The sequence below is a fragment of the Hemicordylus capensis genome, chromosome 2, assembly GCF_027244095.1.
Source record: "Hemicordylus capensis ecotype Gifberg chromosome 2, rHemCap1.1.pri, whole genome shotgun sequence".
NCBI lineage: Eukaryota > Metazoa > Chordata > Lepidosauria > Squamata > Cordylidae > Hemicordylus > Hemicordylus capensis.
In genome coordinates, this window is record NC_069658.1 from 412591638 (window position 1) to 412615453 (window position 23816).

The following is a 23816-nucleotide window of genomic DNA, read 5'->3' on the forward strand; positions in this document are numbered from 1 at the left end:
GAACATCTTCATTCCCGAGCATGTTCACCGGACGAACGTGTGCCAATGAAGAAGTAAGAGGATGGTAGGACTTCGATGGAACTGATCTCCAAGGTCTCCCTTCCTGAAAATCATATGGGAAGCAAGGAGAACAGGTTCCCATAGCAGTCATAGTGAGCGCTGATCCCACAGCCAAAGTGTGTGAGAAACAGAGGTACCCTCCAATTAGGCAGCAGATAGGGTATAAGATGACGGCTGGTCAACTGAATGAATAGTAGCAGACCCTGTTGGTGTAGGCATGGTTGTCAGGAGAAACCTTTTGAACGTGGTCATAGAAGGTGTACTGGAGGACGAGTTCAGTATCGATAGCAATATGTGTGCTGTGGAGGGATCCAAACAGGCACCTCTATCTGAATCCTCTTCACTGGCGTCAAATGTTGGCATTGGCATTGACGGGGCGAAACCCATCTCGATGCCGAAAACACTGGTGTATGTAGTGTTGACATCACAGTTGGAAACAGAGGAGCAGATGTCAATCAAGAGGCATTGACAGAGCCGAAGAATGAATCGGTGTCAGAGCTGGAGACAGAGATCGAGCCCTCGACATCAACTGCATTGGTGTCGAAGAGCGGTTAGCATCAAGAGGCTTTTTTGGATCCAGCATTTTCTTCTGTGTCGAAGATGTCAATGTCAAGGGGCCGGTACCAAGAGCAACCGTTGACTTCTAGGGCCATACACGGTCCGACACCAGTTGCTGTAGATCCGAAAGTGACAGAGTTCTGTCTTTGGTTAAGTCTATGGTTTTAGACTTCTTCTATTTCAGTGTCGATGGGGCAGCTTCCAAGGTTGCTCATTTGTTTTTGGACTTTGAATGTCTGGAACTCAAATCCATACCCAAAGGCAGCTTAGGGCTCCTGGAAGCCGTAGACATCGAAGCTGATGCCGATGGCTTTGACCATTTCAGTGTCGAGACAGTTTTCGGTGGTGATTTTGACATCAATGTCAACAGGCAGGGCTCGCCCAGAGTCAAGGAATTTAACACCTCATCATATATGGCCATGTGAAGCCTCAGAGCCCAATTCTTGCGTGTTTGCTTGGAGAAAGACAGACATATCCTGCAAGAGGAAACATTGTGTGCCTCACCAAGGCAGATGAGGCATAAATCATGGAGGTCCTTAGAGGGGAGCTTAGCATTTAAAGCTCAGTTTTTCCTCAGTCATAATGATAATCGAATAGTGTTGTCCAAAGTCTGTTCCAAAGGTCAAATAATGCCAATGTAGTCCGAAAGCCAAGTCAATAAACCGAAATAAGAGGTCACCACGATGAGCTGTGGCATTCTACTGCAAGGGTCCTTTGCAGGCACAGAACCCCATTCTTATGGATCTCGACAGATCTCAATCCAGATCAAAAGGTGAATTAAATTGTTCAAACAGATTATATCCAAAGTCTGCAACAATGTGTTATCCCCAAATGCATATACAGCTTTTACAGTTAGATTTGTTTAGACAGGCATGGTGATTCCAAAACAAAACGCAAGAACAACCCTACTAGCACAGAAAAGGTTATGAGCAACAAAAGTCAGAATGTGCAGTCATCAGTTTTTACCCTAATTATCACATGTTTTAAAAATGCTACCATCACCCAACCAGCCACCAGTTTAGTTCTGGTGAATTTTAAAAAGCCTCCAATCTTCTGTAGTCTGGAATCATGTCATATTTGATGTGAAGTTTGTAAGACAGGCAGGTACAAAACACAAGTCCTGCTTGTTCAAGCATTTGTCAGCTAATGAAGTAGAATATGGACTGCTGAAGCTCAAATATAAATGGTCTTTTCCTGAAAAGCAGCAAGTGACCAGCTACCCAACAGTTCTATGAATTTTCTTTATGCCATCTTCAGAATTCAAGCACTTGCCTACCATTGTGAAATTTAAATTGCATTTTATTATTTACTGTATTATTTCTGGGTTCTGTGAACTCTATTTTATGTTATCACATTGAGATATTTGGTTATAAATATGTACAACTTTTTATTATTGATTTGGTATTCCTGGCAATTCACTGCTTCTTGGTTCATGAGGGACAACTTTCCCTGTGTCTGTCCATGCATTATGGGGAACTGCCACTGTTATATCTAAGGAGAACAGAGAGAGAAATAAAGAACACAGATACCTGTTTGGATTCCATAGACTTTTTTTCAGGTGTCCGAATTTTATTCATTTCAGGTCCAGCACCAGGTTCATTTTTGCCTAAAAATATTTATATCACCTTTACTTCAAGAAAATGCAAAGGAAATACACTTTTCACAGTACAGCTTGAATTATAGCCACCCATAGGTCCAATTATTAAATAACAACAGTATTTTATTTCCTCCTCTTTCCACTGGCCACATACATTTTTGCCCTTCTTATGAGATTATTTTCTCCCCCTTCCTTCCCTGCTGATACTAGCCCTGTTCCATTGTTGTACTCTGAAACGCCATTCCCTGTTCTCCATGTTTATGGAGTTGGTCTTCAGAGACAAAACACTGTTACTCATGGACAGAGTCTTCCTGTGATATGGGCTGCTGGGGCACCCTAGCATCCTCAGATACAAAAGCAACTAAACATGGCTACTACCAATAAAGATTCAAAATTTTCCTTTTGTTGAGAAAGAAAACTTACTTCCCTGTGTAGCCCCTGAAAGAAAAGGTTGTCTTCTTATCTCAGCTTCTGAAAGCAAAAGAGCTTCTAACTGAACTTTAATCTATGAGCCAAACTTTGACCAAACTTTAATCTATGAGCCAAACCATGATAGAAACCATTATACTAAACTATAGTACATGATGGTGTGGAATCTCAATAATTTAGACTAAAAATAGTAAGAAGATGAATGCTAGTCTGCACTGTTCATGTTTAAGCCATACAGCGGAAAGGCGGATTTAAAGGGCACTATAAAAACTAGGGGTATGCATGGACTGGTTTGTGGTTCAACCAGTACACCGTGAACTGGGAAGTTTGAGCGGTTCGATTGCAAACTGCAATCTTAGTAAGATGTTTTGTCATCTTACACCCTAGAAAATAATTCCACAGAAACAGCCTTAATAAGGTATCTTACACATATTTAAATCTATTTTTTCTTATTAGGCTATATTCAGCAGTTACTTATATTTTTGAATGGTTGGCTCTGACAGCGGTATTCACATGATTATATTTAAGTATATCTATCTGGATGCTATACTTAGCAGTTAATTAAGTTTGCCAGTTAATTTGAAAAGCTCTTTACAATCTTGGGCAATCCAAAATAATACCCTAGTGACTATGGCCCACTGCTGAAACTGCTACACAGGACACCAAAGAAGAGTGAAGCTAAAGGCCACTTCCTGTGTTACTGGGAAACCCTTAAGGCACATATATGCATGTGCATGTGCACAGATACATGGGGGCATAGATAGAAATCAAATCATAGGCACAGGTCCTTATCATAATCCAAAGATGTATCTATGTATGTCAAAGAAAGGTCCTAGGGCTTTGTCAGATCCTCCAGAAAAGTTACAGGCATGACAAATCCTACCTAGCCTTTTAAAGTGGCAATGTTCATGTGATCACTAGGGATGTGCAGAACCAGTCCAGCGGTCCACAGTCTGATGGTTCAGTCCGGGGATTCGTGATCGAACCGAAACCACCACCCCCACCGGTTCTTTCTGGACTGGAACCGAACTGCCGGTCTGGTCCAACAGGTCCGGATAAATGTAGTCTTTTTGGCCCTTTCAGGCCTCTGTAAAGGCGAGCAGTGGCCATTTTGGCCACCGCGCATGCGCAAATGCCCTCTGCAAGGCCTGGCATGCAGAGGGCATTTGTGTATGCACAGCGACAGCCAAAATGGCCACCGCTCGTCTTTACGGAGGCCCGAAAGGGCCAAAAAGACTACATTTATCCGGCTGCGGCGATAATGAGGAAGGCCGGTGGTGGGAGAGGGAACCCTAGTGGACCGCCCCGCGCCCCGTGGCTACAGCAAGCCCCCCGAAGGGGGCACAGGTAGTTATTGTTCATTAAAAAAATTAAAGAAAATTCGTGGACCTGTTGGACCGGACCCGGGGGGGGGGAGTTCGATGGGGGCCGGACCAAACTGACCCGGTTCGAGGCCGGTCTGGCCTCAAACCAAACCAGGCCAGATGGTTCCGCGCACATCCTTAGTGATCACTTAAAATGTATATCCATGAGTACAGAATCTTATGTCAAATGTGCAGACCGAGGTATAAGGTTGAAACAGAAACCAGAAACTTGTCCAGATTTCTTTCAACACAGGTCCAGAACCCAAGGTGCTGAGTTAGAATTTTCTAACACAACCCTCAGGGACATGTTTTTGGGTGGTGCAGGGCACTTCCAAGGGAAGGAATGATTTGCAAGACACACACACACAGTGTGATAAATGCTGTGGAGCTCTAGAAGCTCTCCACAATGAGGACACTTCTTCTCAGCACACAGCTGTATGGTTAATGAGGATGTTAACCACTGAGTAGGCAAAGATGGACCAAAATGTAACATAATGTGAATCTGAAGGCAGAAGCCAGAGACTACTTCATTGATGCAGTTTCCAAAATCTTTTCTCTTTCAAACTGACCGTTTACCTTTCTTACTTTAGTACTGAGCATTTCTTTAATGTATTTTAAATGGTTACAGTGGTAATTTTCATCAACAAGGATAACTAGCTTTGAAGTTTAATTGCTCATTCTCTGGTCCTTGGTGCCATATTAAGTAAATTCAGGTTTAAAATGGACTTGTGTGGAAGCAGCTTAGAGACCTCTACTGCTTCTTCAATTTACAATAAACGGATGGTATTTAACACCTTTCATGGGCAAGCCCCAATCATCAGGTTTTGAAGCAAACTCTTACAGACCTAGAAGAAGATTATGTTAAGTGAATTTCACAAGATTTCCTTTGTTCTTCCTCAGTCACAATATTAAAAGTTCAGGAAACTGAACTTCCCTATCCAAAATTATTTTTCTGGCATATTCTGCTGTCTACCACTGAGATTACTATGGCAGAAATTAAGAATGGCATGTCATATTTGCTTCTGGAACTAGCTTTCATGAATTTAAATAAGATTCTTCTCAAGACTATATCCATGAACTAGTTAGGATCCAATTAACTTTTGAACAACACTATATGGCATTGTACTGTAACAGCTCATATGTCCATGGTACTGAGAAAGGCAGAAACTTCTCAGATATACAACTCAGCACGCCAAGCTCTCAACACACGGATAACTCTCCTTTTCAGATTTTTGAACTGCAGAGCTAAGGCGACAATTTATATACCACTTTTCAACAAAAGTTCCCAAAGCAGTTTACATAGAAAAATAATAAATAAAGATGGCTCCCTGTCCCCAAAGGGCTCACAATCCAAAAATAAACATAAGATAGACACCAGCAATAGCCACTGGAGGGATGCTGTGCTGGGACTGGATAGGGCCAGTTGTTCTCCTCCTACTCAATAAAGAGAATTACCACTTTTAAAATGTGCCTCTTTGCTTAGTTAGCAGGGAATAACTGAGCTCTAAGAAAAGTCACCCTAACAGCACAAATGGAATCACAGAACAATTTCAATTCTGATACAGTTCCCAATCCTTCAGCATTAAAATGTCGCTGTGCTCTGAAATAGATTTTATGCTAATAATATTATGGAGTTCTATGCTTATCGTTACACAATAGTTCTGTAAGATTCGTTTTCCAATTTGAGCCCAAGCCTGCTTATTGGAAGGCAACGGAGCCATCAGCAGGAACACAGCAAGCACAATTTGTCATTTTTATCTTTAAAAATGGTTACTTTATGTAATTGTTGTAACTTAGCATATCTGCTCTGTCCCAGAGGTATACCAGCACTAGGCAACTCTGATGTCCAAAACAATCTCTGCATGTACAGGGGCTGCTGCTCTGGTCTCTTCCAATAACAAAGAGAACTCTGAATGCACAATAGGGAGTCCCCATTACTAACTCACGTAGTCTCTGACTCGTAGAAGATAGCCCCTGCGTATGAAGGCCTCTAGGTGCACATCAGAGTTCCAGAGAGCTCTGACGTCATTGTAAAGATATGACGCTTGGGATTATTTTTTAATTTAAGCACACTGTTACCTCACAACAATATTCCTTAAGAGATACACAATAGTATTCTGAATTGTTCTGTAAGCAGATTCGTGCAGGACAGGGGTGTGATTTTTTTCTGATTCCCTCTTCCTCCTGCAGTCCCCACCACCTCCATCCCATGCCATATGTTATCTGGATCTGGAGGGTCTTCCCAATCCCCCAGGAGCTGATTTTTCAGGAGCTGATTTTTCAGGAGGCCCAAGGAACTACAGAGAGAAGGGGGACTGGCAAATATCTACTACTCCTGCACATGCATGAATAAATTCTTCCATTTGCAGAAGAATCTTTGGTGGAGGGTATAGGGTGTGAAAGATTCTGTAAGAGTGCAGGGACTGCAGAGGGAGGCCCACCTATGCAAACAGAAGGGCATGCTGTTCCTAGAACATAGGACAAAATCCTAGATTTCTTAAGGAATTTAAGGGGTGGGAAACCAGGAATGTAAAAAAGACTTTGCAGGGGGTTCAGAGGACTGCAGAAGGAAGGGTGGAGCAGCAAAAATTGATATATGAATGAGTTCAGAAGGTCAACTTGGGATACAATCATCCAGTTTACAATTTTGCCAGCAAGGTTCAATACAGATTAATCACTACTCTGTTGAAGGGACAGATCTTCCAGAAGTCAAGCCCTAATGTTTATGTTACTACAGTTCCACTTCTGACAAAGGCCTGCTTCAGAACACCATGGCTCACTCTGGACCATAGGCACCTGCTCCAACATCCACATTGCTGGTGGTGTTAGAAAATATGCGGATCTAGCGAATCGCTTTCAAAATGAAAAGGTGACCCCTCTTAAATCATTTGTGTGGTCAGCAACCATGTGCATGCCAGTGCTGTGCGGGGACAGCTAGGGTAGAGTGCCTCTGGCATGCGTGGATAGCTGGGGGGTGGGGCGGGGAGCGCCACCAGTATGGCAATGGCAGCAAGTGGAGGAGGAGCAGGGATGTACCTGTTTCCCTCCACATTAAAGGGGCTGGGTAAACCCTTGATTTTAAAGGGATTGTGCCATGAATCAGCTTCCAAATCGCATTTTGAGCACATCCCTAGTACGCTGTGCTGATGTTTTTTAAAGTATCTAAGATACATAAATAATATTTAGGCTCAGGAAGAAAAAACTTATTGAATATGAAAGTGGGTGGCACTTCAAGACACAGTTTATTGCTCTGGCAGGCAACTGTACATTAGTCAGATAGAACTGTCTGCTATAAAATGCAAACAGTTGTGGGTACAAGCTATTCTACAGTCAGCAACAGGGAAACCATGGCTGTGACAGCACATTAAATACCTACTGGATTGCAGTTCACATTTATAGTTTAGCTGTCAGTAATCTTGAGGGGGGTGGTGGTGGAATAAATTACTAATAAGGCCAAAAGAGCTTGAAATCCAGATTCCCTCCCTCAAAAAGAATCCCACTTCCATATAGATCCAGTATTTTACTATATATTTACAACTACATAGAAGCTTTTTTCATATTTCATGGGGAACTGAAAAAAATGCATTTCATACATAATGGGTGCCATTCAGACCATTGGCAAAGCAGCACACCATTGATGAAAGCTCCTTCTACAAGTGGAAAGAGAGCTGCCCTCATGCAAGGATCCCTTCTACTTGTGCAAGAGGCCTTTGCATGAATGCAACTCTCCTTGTGTACACAGAAGGAGCTTCTGTCGACAGTGCACCACTCAATCATATATCTGAATGCCACTCAATAAAAGCAAACTGTTATAAGACTTCAACAATGGCAGACTGGAAACATAAGAACAACTCTGTTGGATCAGGCCCAAAGTCTATCTACTCTAGCATCCTGTTTCAAACATGGCCCACCAGATGCCTCTGAGAAGCCCCCAGGCAAGAGCTGAGGGCATGCCCTTTCTCTTGCTGTTGCTGCCCTGCAACTCGTTTCCAGAGGAAGGAGTAACCCTGAGAGGCTGCCATCCAGATGCAGCAGCAAGGCAACCAACAGGCTATGACCAGGTTGGTGACATCTGACTCCTGCAATCATTTGGGTTGCTGGATGAAGCAGCTGAGATCAACCTGGCCACTCCAGCTCGGATTAACTTATTGTCAGCCTTCTGATCCTTGTACCTAGATCAATTCAGAAATCAGATTTCTTCACCATACACATTTCCTATACAAATGGAAGTATCAAGGCTTAATTAGGAAGGCTGATATATCAGCACCACATACCACAGAATTAGCCCAGTATTCCAAGAATGAAGTGTGTTTTAAGATACAACCCAAGAACCCCTTGCTTAATTTTTTTTAAACTTACTGTTCCGATTTTGTTCAAGTTGCTCTTTTTCTGAAAGTTGAAGCTGCTGCTGTCCTATACTAACTGGTGAATGGTGTCCAAGACCATAGGGTATAGGAGACCCACGTCCATGTGCTTGTAACAGGTTCACATTGTATGCCATAGCTGCTTGATGAGTAATGATTCGAGGGTCAACTGCAAACCTGCTCTGATACCCTGTCCATGGTACCTATGTAATAAATAAATATGAACAGTATTGCTTTCAGCTTGTTAAACCTGAACTCACACACACACAGTTGATGAAAACACAATACTCAGGCAGTTCCCCCAAGTAGTAAGATTCAGAAGCACAAGAGTGATGTTATTCCAGTCATAAAAGTACCAGTACGTAAGAATAACCCCACTGGATCAGGTCTAAGGTCCATCCAGTCCAGCATCCTGTTTCCCACAGTGGTCCGCCAGATGCCTCTGGGAAGCCCCAATAGGCGCCTCCTCTATCCTGTTGTTGATCCCCTGCAACTGTTTAGAGGCATCTTACCTCTGATGCTGAAGATGGCCTATAGTTGTCAGACTAGTAGCCACTGATATACTGTACCTGTCCTCCATAATTATGTCTAAAACCTTTTTAAAGCCAACCAAGCTAGTGGCCATCATCACATCCCACCATATAGTGGCAGAGAATTCCATCGATTAATTATGCATTGTGTGAGAAAGTACTTCCTTTTGTCAGTCCTAAATTTCCTGGCCTTCAGTTTCATGGGATGACTCCTGGTTCTAGTGTTGTGAGAGGGAGAAAATTTCTCTCTGCCCACTTTCTCTACTCCATGCATAATTTTATACACTTCTATCATGTCTCCCTGTACTTGCCTATTTTCCAAACTAAAAAGTTCCAGATGCCATAGCCTTGCCTCATAAGGAAGGTGCTCCAGGCCCCTGGTCATCTTGGTTGCCCTCTTCTGTACCTTTTCCAGTTCTACAATGTCCTTCTTAAGGTATGGCAACCAGTACTGTATACATTACTCCAAATGCGGCTGCACCATAGATTTGTATAAGGGCATTATAATATTAGCATTTTAAATCTCCTTCCTAATGATCCCTAGCATGGAATTTGCCTTTTTCACAGCTGCCGTGCACTGAGTCAACACTTTCAACAAGCTGTCCACTACAACCTCATGATCCCTCTCCCCGTGATCCCTCAGTGAGCAACAACTCAGATCCCATCAGTGTACATGTGAAGCTGGTGGTGGGGGTTGCCCCAATAAGCATCATTTTACACTTGCTTGCAGTGAACCACATCTGCCATTTTGTTGCCGTGGTGGGCACACAATATGATGTAGGATTTGCAAATGGGAAGCCTGAGGCATGTCACCATCCCTCAGCCTAACATACTTCACAGGGAAGTTGCAATAATAAATAATAAAGATACAAATTACAAAATACTGCACACAGTATCAGTAACAGCAGCATCTGGATTTTCACAAAGAGCCCAATAAAATTTTAAAATCAGGTTTAAATTAAGGTTTTAAAATCAGATTTTAAAATCAGGCAGATAAATAATGAAGGGGCAATGGAAATGAAAAAGATTAGAAGTCTAGAAAAAGATTAGAAATTGTTTGGATGAGAAAGCAAATCAAGACCAGAAAGGTGAATAAATATTTTTTTCAGAAGTTTTACTATGCTACTAAGGCAAAAGAAAATATTTCAACATAGAATGAGAAGCATTCCTGCTGCAGAAATTAAAGAATAGTACATGTGTTATTGGGAAATATGTAAAATTAAGAGAAACAGTATTTTCCTAGTTTTAATGCTTCAGTTCTGTGACAACGGCAGCCTCCTGAGTTCTCAACGAAACCTATCAGTCATCAGTACTTAGATGGGTGAAGCCACGCACACTCGAGGATTAGGGCCTATGGTTAAATACTGAAGGAAAGCTTTGACATTAAACCCTTGATGTTAACAGAGGTAGTCAAGCAGATATAGTTAGGCAAATACTTATATGGCTATGCTAAAGGTCATATTTAGTCATTGGAAATGCTTTTCTAGCATGGGCTATTTATCTCTCAGAAACAGAACAAGTCTCTTGAATGTTAAAAAAAGGGGGAAATGATGGTGCAAAATATTCTAACACTTCTAACACTTGCAAACTAGACAAACTCTGAACAAAAAGAATTTATACTTAATCTTTGGAATTTGTACTAAAGAATACAAAGTCATTAAAAGATGAAAAGGGCAAAGGGAAAAGTTTCAGAGCAACTCAAATCTGCCAATGAACTTTAGGCATAAAAAGTCCTATACCGAGGTAGGAGATTGGATTAGATCATTGGTATGTAACATGTTCAGCACAGAAGGTCAACAGCTCAAGAACAGTTAAAGAACTGATCTTCACATTTTAGTTTCTGGTAGTTAATGGAATTTTCAGTGAAACAGTGAATGTGTTCCAGGTGCAGGGGTCTTCCAGGTACCAGTACCTCAGAGACCACTTACTCTAGTTCAGCTATTACTTGACTGGGCATGGGCATGGGCTTCCAGGAGGATATCCTTATCTTCCTGCCTCTCACCATCCAGGCTCCCCAAGTGTCCATCCTCAACATCTATGGTTTCCCCTTTCTGCTCATCTTCGAGAGATCATTTATAGTCCCTGAAGTTATGCACTGGGCCATCTACATGTCAGTGCAGCATCTTCCACTATGCCTGTTTTGCTGGCATACCACAAGTGGCAAAGCTCCTGAGATGACAAACTACAGATAGTAAAATGAGTGCAACAAATATTTTACACTTATTTTTATAATATTTTAAATAATATTTTGGAATTATTACTTGAAATACAAAATGCAAAGCAACCCTTGAAACATGTCCCTATATGGACTCAATTCATGAGGGCTGAAAATATATGTATATGTATTTCTTTTCATTAGCTTTATTTCCTGTCCTTTAAGATTTACAAATTTAAGTCTGCAACTATGAAGGCTAGAAACTTACTTTTTGAAGCAAAAATGAAAGTTGACATGCTTACACTTTTACTTGGAGTGCATATGTCAAAATGTGGTCAACAGGCCATGCTGCCTACATTTAAGCTAGATTAAGTATTTGGTGCCTTCCAAGTTTAAAAAAAATCATAGGATTCTATGTATGACAGTGGGCTGCTGCAAATCCAGGCTGGGTTCAGACGTACAAGATGACTGCAGCTAAATGGTGGCTGGGGTTACAATTCCCAATTCCAATTTGCGCCACAGACATTCAACAAACTGTGGCCTGCAAAACTGTGGTTGCGGGAGACGGGAATCCCCTCCTGTCACTTGGCCTCCTAGCCTGATCCCAGCCAGCTCTGCAGTCAGACTGTGGGTAAAGCGTCACCATGTCAGTGGGGTGGCTGGGATTGGCTACAATCTTGAAGGGACGTGCTGAGCGCGATCGTACATTTTCAGAGCACTCCGTCTGCCCTCAGCAGGAAGAGGGCTTTTTGAATTCTTTAAATGACCTGCAATGCCAGCTCCACTTCTGCCAGCCATGGCACAGCCGCACCAACCCCCAAAGTAGCCACGCACACTGAAAGCAACGTGCAAACTTGAATTCAGGGGGGTTGGGAGTTGAGAGCCTGGATCAGTGCAGGAGGAGAGAAGAAAACCCACATTCACTAGAATGGGATATGTAGATGGGAGAGGACAAAGGATGCGGGGTGGGGTGTGTGTGTCGGATCCTGTTCCACCATGACCAGGGAAGATGTCACAAGGTCTCTGGCAGAGCAAGAGACTCTGGCAGAGCAGTCCAGCCAGGCCCATCACAAACCGGCTGAAAGAAGCTTGCTGCTCATCACTCTCATGAGAGGGCCAGTCCACTCGAGATAGTGTGTGCCTGCTGCCAAGGCACTATCCCCACATGTGGACCGTGAGCCACCCACTTAACGATCAATGAAACCAAGGGGGCCCCACCATCATGAGGCCCCAAATTTTCTCTGCTAAAAAAATAGAAAAAGAATTTCCACTACCTCCCTCTCCCCAGATCCCTCTGAAGCCTTCTACGCACCCCAGAGGACATCCTCACACCCCATCTGCCATAACCTTGCTGTATGCATGACCGTGGAGTTGGCCAATGTGACCGCACAATTACACAAATTTAGAAATCCTGCGTCCACACTGTTTGTATGCCATATGCAGAGAAGCGGGTGCGGGGAATTGTGGGAGAGGGCACTTTCCTCTGCTCTCTCTACCCTGGGGCAGCTGGGTTGATTGCAGGGGCCACAGGTGAGGTCGACAGTGAGGTGTACAGGTGCGCCCAGCAAGACAGAGGGTTTCTTCCCACAGCAGCGCTGTTCCTAGGACCAGGAAAGTAGTCTCTGAGAGAACCCTGCCCACTACTTCCGAAAACATGGCAGCACAGCACAGCTCCACAGTAATTAGAGCACCCACTCTCATGAGCAGGCATAATCCTCTTTGGCAATTGCATAAGAAGAATCTTGCAAAAAACCTGGATACTGATCCTGCTGGCCCTGCTCATGAGTATGAATACCACCCCGGGGAAGTGGGGTCCAGCCCCTTCCCCACCCTCTCTTTGTGAAGAACAGAACAGATCCCCCTGAACCTCCCCACCCCCTGTGCAGACTTCAGTGCACCCAGAAGACATCTAGACACTCTATGTGTCATTGGCCAGACATGTGTATGGAGGGAATGGGGAGGCACTGGGAAGGACCTTTATATACCCATTTGTACCATATGCAGATCTCCCAGTGCTGGGATTCCCAGGAGAAAGGGAGGCACCCATTCTCCAGCCATCCTGAGACAGTGGGGCAGCCATTCTTGGCTTGCTGACAGGGGGCATAGTTTCATACAAGTCTGTCTACGGTTCCCAAGACAAGTCTCTGGGGTAGCCCTACCCGAGGCTCGCCTGCACATGGCAATTTGGCTCTGTTCAGAGTCCCCATAGCCTGGCACTCTATTCAGACACACTCATAGCCTGACAGTTTTTCCCAACTGTTGTTGGGAAAGGGGGATGTATTGCCCTCTTGAATCAGTTATGATTTGCTTGGGCATTTCTCTCCCCCCTCCCTCTGCAATGGTCAGGGGGTATCCCCATGGCCTTTCCCTCGCATGTCTGGCCAGTGAGCCCAGATTCCTTGCTTGGGTCTGACCTTTTTACCTTCTTCGCCCAACAGCCATTTGCCTTCTTCTGGCACCATGATGGAGTGCCCTGCTTGTGCTGCCACTTGTGCTGGACTAGGACCGGGGAGACCCGAGTTCAAATCCCCATTCAGCCATAAAACTAGCTGGGTGACTCTGGGCCAGTCACTTCTCTCTCAGCCTAACCTACATCACAGGGTTGTTGTGAAAGAGAAACTCAAGTATGTAGTACACCGCTCTGGGCTCCTTAAAGGAAGAGCGGGATATAAATGTAAATACAAATACAGTGCTTGTGCTTGTGAACACACATGACTTTTGCTCCCTTCTTGGGGAGCAGAGCACTGTGTGCCCGTTCTGTCATCCTGTGCCATCACCATCCTGCTTGCCAGCTGAGGGAGCAAGGGATGGAGTAGGAATCGGGGGTGCCCCCAAGCAGCGGTGTGGCTTGACAGGCTGGCCAGTCCAGGATGGGGTGTGGTGGCATCCCTGTAGTCTGGCAACTCCATAACTGCATGGCTGACAGGAGGGGCATGGCCAGTTTTCTGAGAGGCTGCCAGCATAGAGCAGTGAGAAGCAGTCCTTAGGTGGGTCTGTGCCACTGCATCTATGACTGGGGTTAGGAAATGAGTGCAAAACTTCAGTTATAGCTGAGTCAGCAGTTGGGCATCACGCTTTGGCAGCTGAGTCAGCAGTCGGGCATAACACTTCGGCGGCAAAACCACAGTTGTTGTTGGTGAAGCTTAGAGAAAACCAAGGGTTCCAACTGCAGTTTGGCGAGGGAAAATGTAGTTAGCTTTTGGCTCAAATTGCAGTTTTGCACATTTGGGCATACCGCAGTTACAATCTTGGCCAGCTATAACTGCTGTTATCCTGTACGTCTGAACCTGGCCCCAGCATTTACGGCCTGCTAACTGTGATTAAGCTAATCAGGAGTTAGTTTGGAAATGTATGCTCCCTTCCGATAGCCTCTCTCCATCAAAGAGCAAATGTTCAACTATGATTAGGCAGTTCATTGGCACCAACAGTGACAAGGTTATCTAGGGTTTCCCTTAAACCAGGATCAAAAACCACAGTCTAAAGTGGGTTTCAGATCATGGCTTAAATATAACCCTGATTAGCTTTATATGTTGGTGCTGACAAACTGCTTAACTGCAGTATGTTAAAGGAAGAGGGGAACTGCTACAGAGAGAAAGACTATGGAAAGTGGAAGCACATTCTAGAGGGTGTTCCCCAGCTGAAGTTACCAAACAGCCAATGTTACATCAGGACCTAAAATGATGGCAGACAATGCCTTTCACTGAAGATTCTCACAAAAATTACCATCTCTTTGTAATTAAAATAATTATGCTACATAAAATAATCCATTTGCTATGTTTTCAAAACAGTCTCTTCCAACTTATATATAATCTCTTTTTCAAATCTTCATTGACAGGTTTTAGCTTTGAGCCATCTGTTTCCTGAAATTAAAATCAGTGGGATCACAAATAATTTTGAATACATTTCTTTGTATGTCATCTCATTAGTACCTGGACCTTTACACATTATTATTTATAAACCTATCCCCAGAGGGATTAAAACACTGAGATGTCCCTCCATTACATTTAACAAGAAAATATTTAAATTATTTTGGTTTGATATTAGTGGAAAGCAAGTCAGCATTATGACAATCTAGTTGCTAACCTTCATATTTCATTTAACTATATCCATGAAATGATCCCTTCTGGTAACCTAGTTAATTAAAATTAAAATAACTACATCTAATGAATGGAAGCCAGTGGTCTTGCTATGTAAACGAAAAGGGGTACCAGATGGAGTAAGCAGGCATATCTCCAACTAGAGGTTCAGAGCAAGCCCAAAAATAGCAGTCATGAACTGAACTTGCACCGCGCACACACACACACACACAAAATCAATGTGAGAGAATGTGTGAGAATGTGCATTTATATATACATAATGCAACCACAATTTACTGATACTTGCTGAAACCAGAGTTTGAAAAATGGTATCCCATACCTCCCTGTGAAGGCAGAAAAACCTGGACAACGAGAGGACAATGCATGAGGAGAAGCTGAAAAATATTGCAGGATCTTGTCATTATTAATATCCCCAAACAATACCAATGGAATAGCAACAGCAGAAACAGGAAGGTTTAAGGTAGAGGGGCAAAGCAGGGAGTTCTACATTATCAGCAGTTCCATTGACCCACACATTAACTAATTCAGATGGCTAACATGGCAGTGAAAGAAAAAGACTAAATAAAAATATGGTATATTTAAAATCTATATTAGAACAGGATTCTTGTTTCTAGATTGTTTTGGAGAAATAAGAAGATAGTGCCTCTTCTCATCTCTTTTTATCCAATCCTGCCCTCCATTTTTAAAATCCCCTTTATATCTATATATTTATTTCTCCTGGGTGTGCCATCGGAATGCGTCCCGGCAGCCCAGCTAATTGGCTGGGCTGCAGAAGTGCCTGATTGGCTGGCGCACCCAGGAGGAGAGAGGAGAATTGGCCGGCTGCAGGCCAGGGCCACTGGTGGCCCAGCCCGGGCGCAGTGAAGCGCCGGCAGGCCCAGCTGAGGGCCGAGGTGGTGAGGCGTCAGCGGGCCCGGCCGAGGGCCAAGGCGGTGAGGAGGAGGAGGAGGAGGAGGTGGCGGGCCCCTATCCTGGGGCAGAAGGTGGGGGTGGGGGGAGAGGTGGCCGACCTCCTTGGGTGGCCGCAAAGATTGGCAAGCAGAGGCAGGGGGCCCGGCAGGCCGCAGAGGTGGCACTTGGTGTGGCGGGCCCGGCCGCAAAGGCGGCACTCGGCCCAGCGGCCCAGGCCGTGAAAGCGCTGCGCCCGGCCGCGGAGGCGGCTCTTGGCCAGGCGGCGCCAGGACCAGCTGCCAAGGCCAGGAGCCTGTGGGAGGCTGGGGTGGGAGGGAACCAGGAGGCAGGACTTTCCTGTTCGCCACCCGGGAGGAGGAGCGGCAGTGGCCCAGTAAGTAGAGCTTTAAAAAATGCAGGGGGAGGAGCGAGTGGGGGAGGGGGAGAGGGCAAGGAGGAGGGCAAGAGGGAATGGGGGGGGCAAGAGGGAGTGGGGCAGGAGGGAGGGCAGAGGAGAGGGGGAGGGCAAGAGGGAGTGGGGCAGGGGGAGGGCAAGGGGAGGGGGGCAAGAGTGGGGGAGAGGGGAGGCAGGAAAGAGGAGCAGGGGAGGGGAGGGCAGGAGAGACTGGGGCAGAAGGGTGAGAGGGAGGGGAGGGTGAGAGAGAGGGAGGGGAGAGGAAGGGAGGGTGAGAGTAGGGTGGGTGGGAGGGAAGGGGGCAAGAGTGTGGGGCAGGAGGGAGAAGGGAACAGCCAGCCCCAAGGAGTGCACAGATGCTCTGTGCAGGTTGGCTAGTAGTATTAAAATACACCAACTAAAGAAACAATTTTGTCTTGCCATATTTGTTATTACTAGATGCCCCCTCCCTGGAATACTGAGGGCTTATATGCTATCACAAATAGTGAGATTTACTGTAAGATTTATTGTATTAAATGGAACATTCACATGTGATTTATTTAATTTATTTAATTGCTGCCTGGCTATTTTTCATGTGCGCTGCTGTTTTACTTTGGTGGTGGTGCGTATGGGTGTAAATATATCGATATATAGATAGAGATAATGATAATGATAATCTTCTTAAATTTGTCATTTTTAGATTGTATACACCACCTGGGATCTAGGGATGAAGCAGAGTTTATAAATAAAATAAATGAATAAATTTGCTATTATTAAAAACCTACAATAAAACAGATGATAAAAACAAAGGTTAGAGCAGGGGTTCTCAACGTTGGGTCTCCAGATGTTTTTGGACTTCAACTCCCATAATCCCCAGCCCCAGTGCCCTTTGATTGGGGATTATGGGAGTTGAAGTCCAATAACATCTGGGGACCCAACGTTGAGAATCCCTGGGTTAGAGGAACAGGTTAGTGGATCCTGGATCAGCAGCAAAGGCCTAAAATGCAGAGGCATAAAATGCTGCCAACCTCTTAACTATAAGTAAGACAACAGGAAAGTGCCATCAAGACATTAGGAAAGGGCAGGTACTTGTATTCTCCCTCCCTCCCACTACTTATTAGATTGAATCATCATGTATGTAGTGTTGCACCTGCATCACCACTAGCCATGGTTAATGTTCACAAAGGACTGAAACTAGGGTTTCTGAGGCTGGCTTGCAAACTCTGGTTAAATTTCCACCTGCATAATGCCAATGAAGATATAATCTTACATCATAGTTAATGCTGCCAAGGAAAGGAAGGGAAAAGTTGACAGGACAGGACAGAAGGGAAGCAAAGGAAATGTGAAAGCCTGTAGCTTGTGCACAATTTCATTACATCTGCACTGGCCCAGAAAGCAATAATGGCTTTCTATTCCTTTGGGGAAATGACAGCTCTGTATGGTAAAAGTGAGATGTAAAACCAGGTTTCTCAAGCTTAATATGATCCTTAAAAGGTAAAGTGTGCAGTCGAGTCGGTGTCGACTGCTGCTGTACTATATGCAAACAGAACAAATGAATTGTCTCAGTATGTCTGATACTGCAAAGGCACTGGAGCTAAATGGGTAAAGACTTAGCAGCGACTTGAATCGCAGATCACTGGAAACCCCATGTAACAGTGGGATAACTTTTTTAAAAGTGCACATAATAGGCCTGTGTGTCAAAGTCTGATTCTGACAAATGTGCATGACATCCTCCTCACCCCACCGCCATGTAGAGGCAGGTGCTTCCAGCGTTATCAGTTCAGACATTACTGGGTTGTAACAGTAGACATCTGTGATTTTGTCCAGACAGTCTGAGTAGCCGTGGAAACCAAGGTTGCCTTGGCCACTACGGCATTATCAGAATGCATCTTTTCTTCTCTTGCAGCAATTTTGCCACTATCCTGTTGAGTAGAGGATATGGAGAGTACTAATAAAAGCAACTTTGCGTCCATTAGTACTGGAAAGCATCACGATTTGATTGCTTTCCCACACCCATTCTTGAACAATAACTGGCACATCTGCTGTTTCCTTGTGTTCCGAACAGATTCTGAGCCCCTGGTGGCGCAGTGGTAAAACTGCCGCCCTGTAACCAGAAGGTTACAAGTTCGATCCTGACCAGGGGCTCAAGGTTGACTCAGCCTTCCATCCTTCCGAGGTCGGTAAAAATGAGTACCCAGAATGTTGGGGGCAATATGCTAAATCACTGTAAACTGCTTAGAGAGCTCCGGTTATAGAGCAGTATATAAATGTAAGTGCTATTGCTAAGTGCTATTGCTATTCTCCCAGTGTGTCCACCAGTTTAGAGATGTGAATACTGTCTCCAGGATGCACAGCAACATACTCTAACTGTCCACATTTGGCCGAAATGTCATCAGATACCATAGCTGTAATTTTTGCATCCGAAGTCTGGCGTAATGCATTGTGGAAGTGCACAAAGTCATCAGGCCTAGGCGCACTTAAATGGTCCATGCCCTCTGAAGTGAATTCACTTGGATTGCTCACACTAGTTGAATAATGTGTCCATAGCACTCTTCTGGTAAGAACACTCTCCGAGGGTCCATGTCCAACACTGCCCCTATGTACTGACTGGCGTGAGATGCAACTTTTCCCAACTGATTTGAATGCCTAACTCCTCCAGAAGTTCCGTCACATAGTATATCTGAGAAAGTAACCACTCTTTTGACTTTGCTGTAATCAGCCAGTCGTCTAGAAACAGGAAAATGGTTAGGCCTTGAGTCTGAAGGTACGCGGCCACCACCACCATACACTTTGTAAACACTCTTGGTGCTGTTGACAGACCAAAAGGTAGAACATTGTACTGAGATATCCTTTGACCTACTGTGAATCAGAGGAACTTCCTGTGACTTTCCTGTATGCCAATGTGAAAATAGGTATCTTTTAAGTCCAACATCACAATTCACTCCTCCCCATGTAGAAGTGGAAGGATCACTTGCAACGTTATCATTTGGCATTTTTTCACCTCAACATATAGGTTGAGCCACTGCAGATCCATAATGGACCAGATCCCGCCCCCCATCCTTTTTCTGATTCTGAAAGTAGTGGGAGTAAACAACTCTGTGTCTGCATGCCCACTGCACTGGAGAGATAGCTTCCTTCTCCAACAATGTGAGAACTTCCTCCATCAGAGAGAGCCTCCAGGGAGGAGTATACTTCACCCCAGAGTAAACCGGCACAGAACTGAATTCTATCACATATCCTGTCTGAACTGTCATCAAGACCCACCGGTCTGATGTTATGCATTGCCATGCTTGAAAATGACTTGCCAGTTTGATGGTGTTGCTGGCTTTTGTATTTCTGAGCCGTGGAAGTAAAAGTCTTAACTGTATATTTGGACTTCTTCCACTTCTCCATCATGGAATCTGTTTCATCACAAAATAGACCTTTGCCATTGAAAGGCAAAGCTTCCACCCTGTCCTTCATATCCTGGTGGAGCATAACCAAGCATACTGCCGTAATGCAATTGCAGATGTTAGTGTACGGGACTCCGATTCAGCCAGATGCTTGGCATTGCTCAGTTGTCTAGTTGTGGAAGTTATCTTTGCAAAGGTCTCCTCAAATTTCTTTTGGAATTCATCAGGAGACAAGGTCATACGTTCCTCAAAAAGTTTATCCCACAAAGTATGTTTATACTTTGATAAACATGCCATATAATTAGCAATTTTAATTGAGAGACACACTCTTGAGTAAGTTCAGCAGCCCAAAACATCCAACCTGGAGCCCTCTTTATTGGCCGGTGTAGTATGCCATCTGCCATTTTTTAAAGAGGCACAATAACAATAGAGTTTGGCAGTAGGTGCTTCAATAGATAATTGTTATAGATAATAATAGATAATAGATAATAATAGATAATAGATAATAATAGATAATATCCCGCACCCTATAAAGTATTTCCAATCTTTTTGAAGTTGGTGTTGATGTTACTAACACTTCCCGCTTTATTTATTTATTTGATTCATATACCACCCTTCCAAAAATGGCTCAGGGAAGCTCAAAGGAAGCATAGGAAAATACACAGGTTAAGTTGCTGAGGTTTTCTTCACAAAAATATATACCGGGTTGTCCATATCTGTCATTTTATGTTTCAGATCGAGACCCAGCACAGAAGCCATTTCCACCACTTGGTGGTGGTAGGAGCTCCACTCCTCAATCGAAGAGATCAAAGGAGTGGTAGGAACATCCTGGTTCAGGTCTGAATTCCTCCCAGTAGATTCAGTTTCCGTGGACTCTGAGTAACAGTCGTCCTCAGAGGACACAGGTCCTTCAGACCTAGTCACAGACTTTGAGCTGGTTTCTGCAGAAGCACTGAGACATGCCGTACCTGAAGTAACGGCCTTCGTGGTTGTATTCTGCCTGTCCATCTTTGATGAAGAGCCGAAAGATGTTCCAGACTTCAGAAGTTGTGCGAAACGGTGTTTAAAACAACGGCTGAATGTGTCTGAGTCGTGTTCGAGGTAAGCGTAGTATAAGTCTGAGTAGCCATAGTACATGGTTGTACCACCATATGAGTGCCCACCACCTGAACAATCTGAACTCGAGTAGTGCAAGTAGTAGTCTGAGTAGAACAGGTGACAGACTTACTGGTCATTGAAACAGTGACAAGTGGTATTAGACATGCTTGTATAGCCACATCCTGGTTCACAAAAAGTGGAGAGTCACAACATGTTGCACAGCCATATCCTGTATAACAACTAGAGGCAGGGAGACCTGTGTAACCATTTGTATGAACTGCAGAGTCCCTAAGTGCTTAGCTTTCCATGCTTTAAATTCCCTATAGTCCTCTGGGAGGATTGGTGAAGGACCCATAGAGGTATGCCCATAGGCGAAACTAGGGTGGGGCAGCCAGGGCACGTGCCCTAGGCAGCACCTGGGGGGCACCAGTGCCATGCTGCCCCCATCCCCTCCCCAAATTCACAGATTTTTTTAAAATTAAAAACAATTTTTTTACCTGTAGCCCCTTTGGGGGGCTTCCTAAAGGCCACAGGGGGGGGCGTTCTGCAAAGGTTCCCCCTTCCCCCCACCGGCCTCTTAGATCACTGGCTCAGCCCGCCCAGGGCTGATTTTCAGGCCTGTTCAGGCCTACAAAGATCAGTGCATCGGCCATTTTGGAGGTCGCCGTACCTGCTCAAAAGGCGTCTGTGAGGCCTGGCAAGGCATAGGACCTCACAGGGACCATTTGAGGATGTGCGGCAGCCATTTTTTAAATTTTAAAAAAGGCTGCTGAAAACAGAAATGGCCGCCACACATGCTCAAATGGCCTCTGCGAGACCCAAGTCTAGATTTTTCCCTGATCTAGGGAGTCAGAAGAATGCAAAGTTGTTGGCAAGGGACCCAAGCATTTAAAAAAACAGATATAAATGGCACAAAAGTAAGTGGGGAAAACATCCCTTAAAAAGACAATGTTGGTTTAATACCTTGTAAGCTGGCAAAACTGAAGACTGGGGTTGGGGGGAGAGGCAAGGAATAAAATGGAAATATTCACTCACATGCTGTTTAATTCTCTATACAGAGCTCTATATTTATCTGCATATTTGTCAAGCAATCTGATTATAAGGTTTGTGGAATTTCATACTTGGAAAGTGCCTGCCTTTAACTCGTATGGTGCTTTAAAAAAACCACAGTTGTAAGAATTCACACTCAGAAATGTTGCATTTGCAATGTAATGCTATCCCTGTCTTGTCGCAGTCTTACCATACTGAGAAATGGCTTGTCTTTTGAAATAAGTGGTTAATATGCTGCAAATTATTCCCTTCAATTTAGCTGAGTTGTACTCAGATTTTTATTGCCTGTGCATCCCAAGTAGATTTGCTCAAGTTTCCTTGCCTTCTAAAAAAAAATATTGTATTTTAGAATGCCTTTTTAAAAAAAATCAATGCAACTCCCTTTTTACTTTGAACACAATTGTTTTTAAAAGACACATTGAATAGTCATGCTGTGATTCTGATTGACTAGCGCATTTGATAAACTAGACATAAAGTTTACTGTCCAGTCTGCCTGTTGCCTGCCTCTGTATTAAATAAGGGAGGTGTAACTTATCCAAGGCACCATATTTGTGTGCCTACTTGGTTCATTTATGGCAGAACTCACTTTTGAAAGGGTTGTAATGCTATGAAGGTGGCTGGTGTCCTCCATCCAATACACACTGTCACAGGCCATATGCTCTTACTACCTTAGTATCTGTCACAGCGACAGATAGGAAATGGAATATGTGTACAATAGAATTGGGTTTTTTGTTTTGTTTTTACCTTTAGACCCAGAAACTTGAGGGGATGGGGTAGGGGCAACCTTTTACCAAACCTCTCTCTCTCTCTCTCTCTCTCTCTCTCTCTCTCTCTCACACACACACACACACACACACACACAACTTTTCTGATTCGAATATCACACTGTTTTGTTGTTCTGTGGCTAGTTGCAACTTCCACCTTCTTCCTGATCAGGCTGCTGGATCCAAGCCTATTGTAAGCTGCTGGATAATTTCAGATTGTTTGGGGCCCCTAGAATTTCCCATTGCAACCATCTCCCTTTAAGGCAAAAGCTGTTTGGACAGAAAAAAACCCATCTCTGAATTTCTTGGAGGCAGTAACCTGTAGTGAGGTGTGCTAAGGTGGCAGAGAATTTGCTAAAGAGAGCTTTCACTGCTTAGCTCTATGGAGGCATGCCCAACACATGGATGTGATGAGTTTCCTTGGGAAGGTGACTGACACATATGTGCCACATGTGTGGTTGTATGTGTGTATGCATGTGTGTGTTGCTTACAACCTTTTTCTCCTGAAAGTGTCTGAACTTGTATTTTTGAGCTGATATTATTGTAAAGTTATCTGAAAGATGAGTGTCAGATGTTTGGACAGGGACAGGATGTTTCAGTGCTTGCCCTAGGTGCTATTTTTCCTAGAGACGCCTCTGGGTATGCCCCCATCTGCCCACAGGTTGCAAATGCTGCAGGGGCATCGCAAAAACCTGGCGCAACGAAGGTAGTGAAGGCATCTTTGGAAGAAGATAGGTAACATCCACAACATCATCTTCATCTTCATCTAGATCATGACTTAAGAATCCTTTGAAAGTGGCCACTAAAGGGGTGCTTTCACCAGATTCTAACATCGATAAAATATTCTGCACCAGCTTTGGGTCAAGCATCATCTTAACATCGGCAAACACCAAATGGAGATGTTGCTCATGGTATTGATGTCATCGATCTCGCTGCTGACAATGGACATCAAGGGGTCGATGGCGATTGATCAGGAGTTGGAGCCGGGGATAAAGATACAGCTCAATGTCAAAGGAGCCTCAGTCAGGGCTGTGCTCTGAGCATCTAGCTTAGAATAGTATCGGTCCAGACAC

General features: G+C 44.2%; 1 protein-coding gene across 5 annotated transcripts in view; it reads right to left on the bottom strand.

Annotated features, from left to right (window-relative positions):
* Positions 1-23816, bottom strand: part of HELZ (helicase with zinc finger) — a 236890-nt gene that overhangs the window by 25695 nt on the left and 187379 nt on the right. For all 5 annotated transcript variants that reach the window (XM_053295358.1, XM_053295360.1, XM_053295359.1 and 2 more), the window contains exons 25-26: positions 8368-8575; positions 2148-2224 (exon numbers count right to left, since the gene is read on the bottom strand). In XM_053295358.1, coding sequence (XP_053151333.1) covers positions 2148-2224; positions 8368-8575 — 285 coding nt within the window. The remainder of the gene's footprint in view (positions 1-2147; positions 2225-8367; positions 8576-23816) is intronic.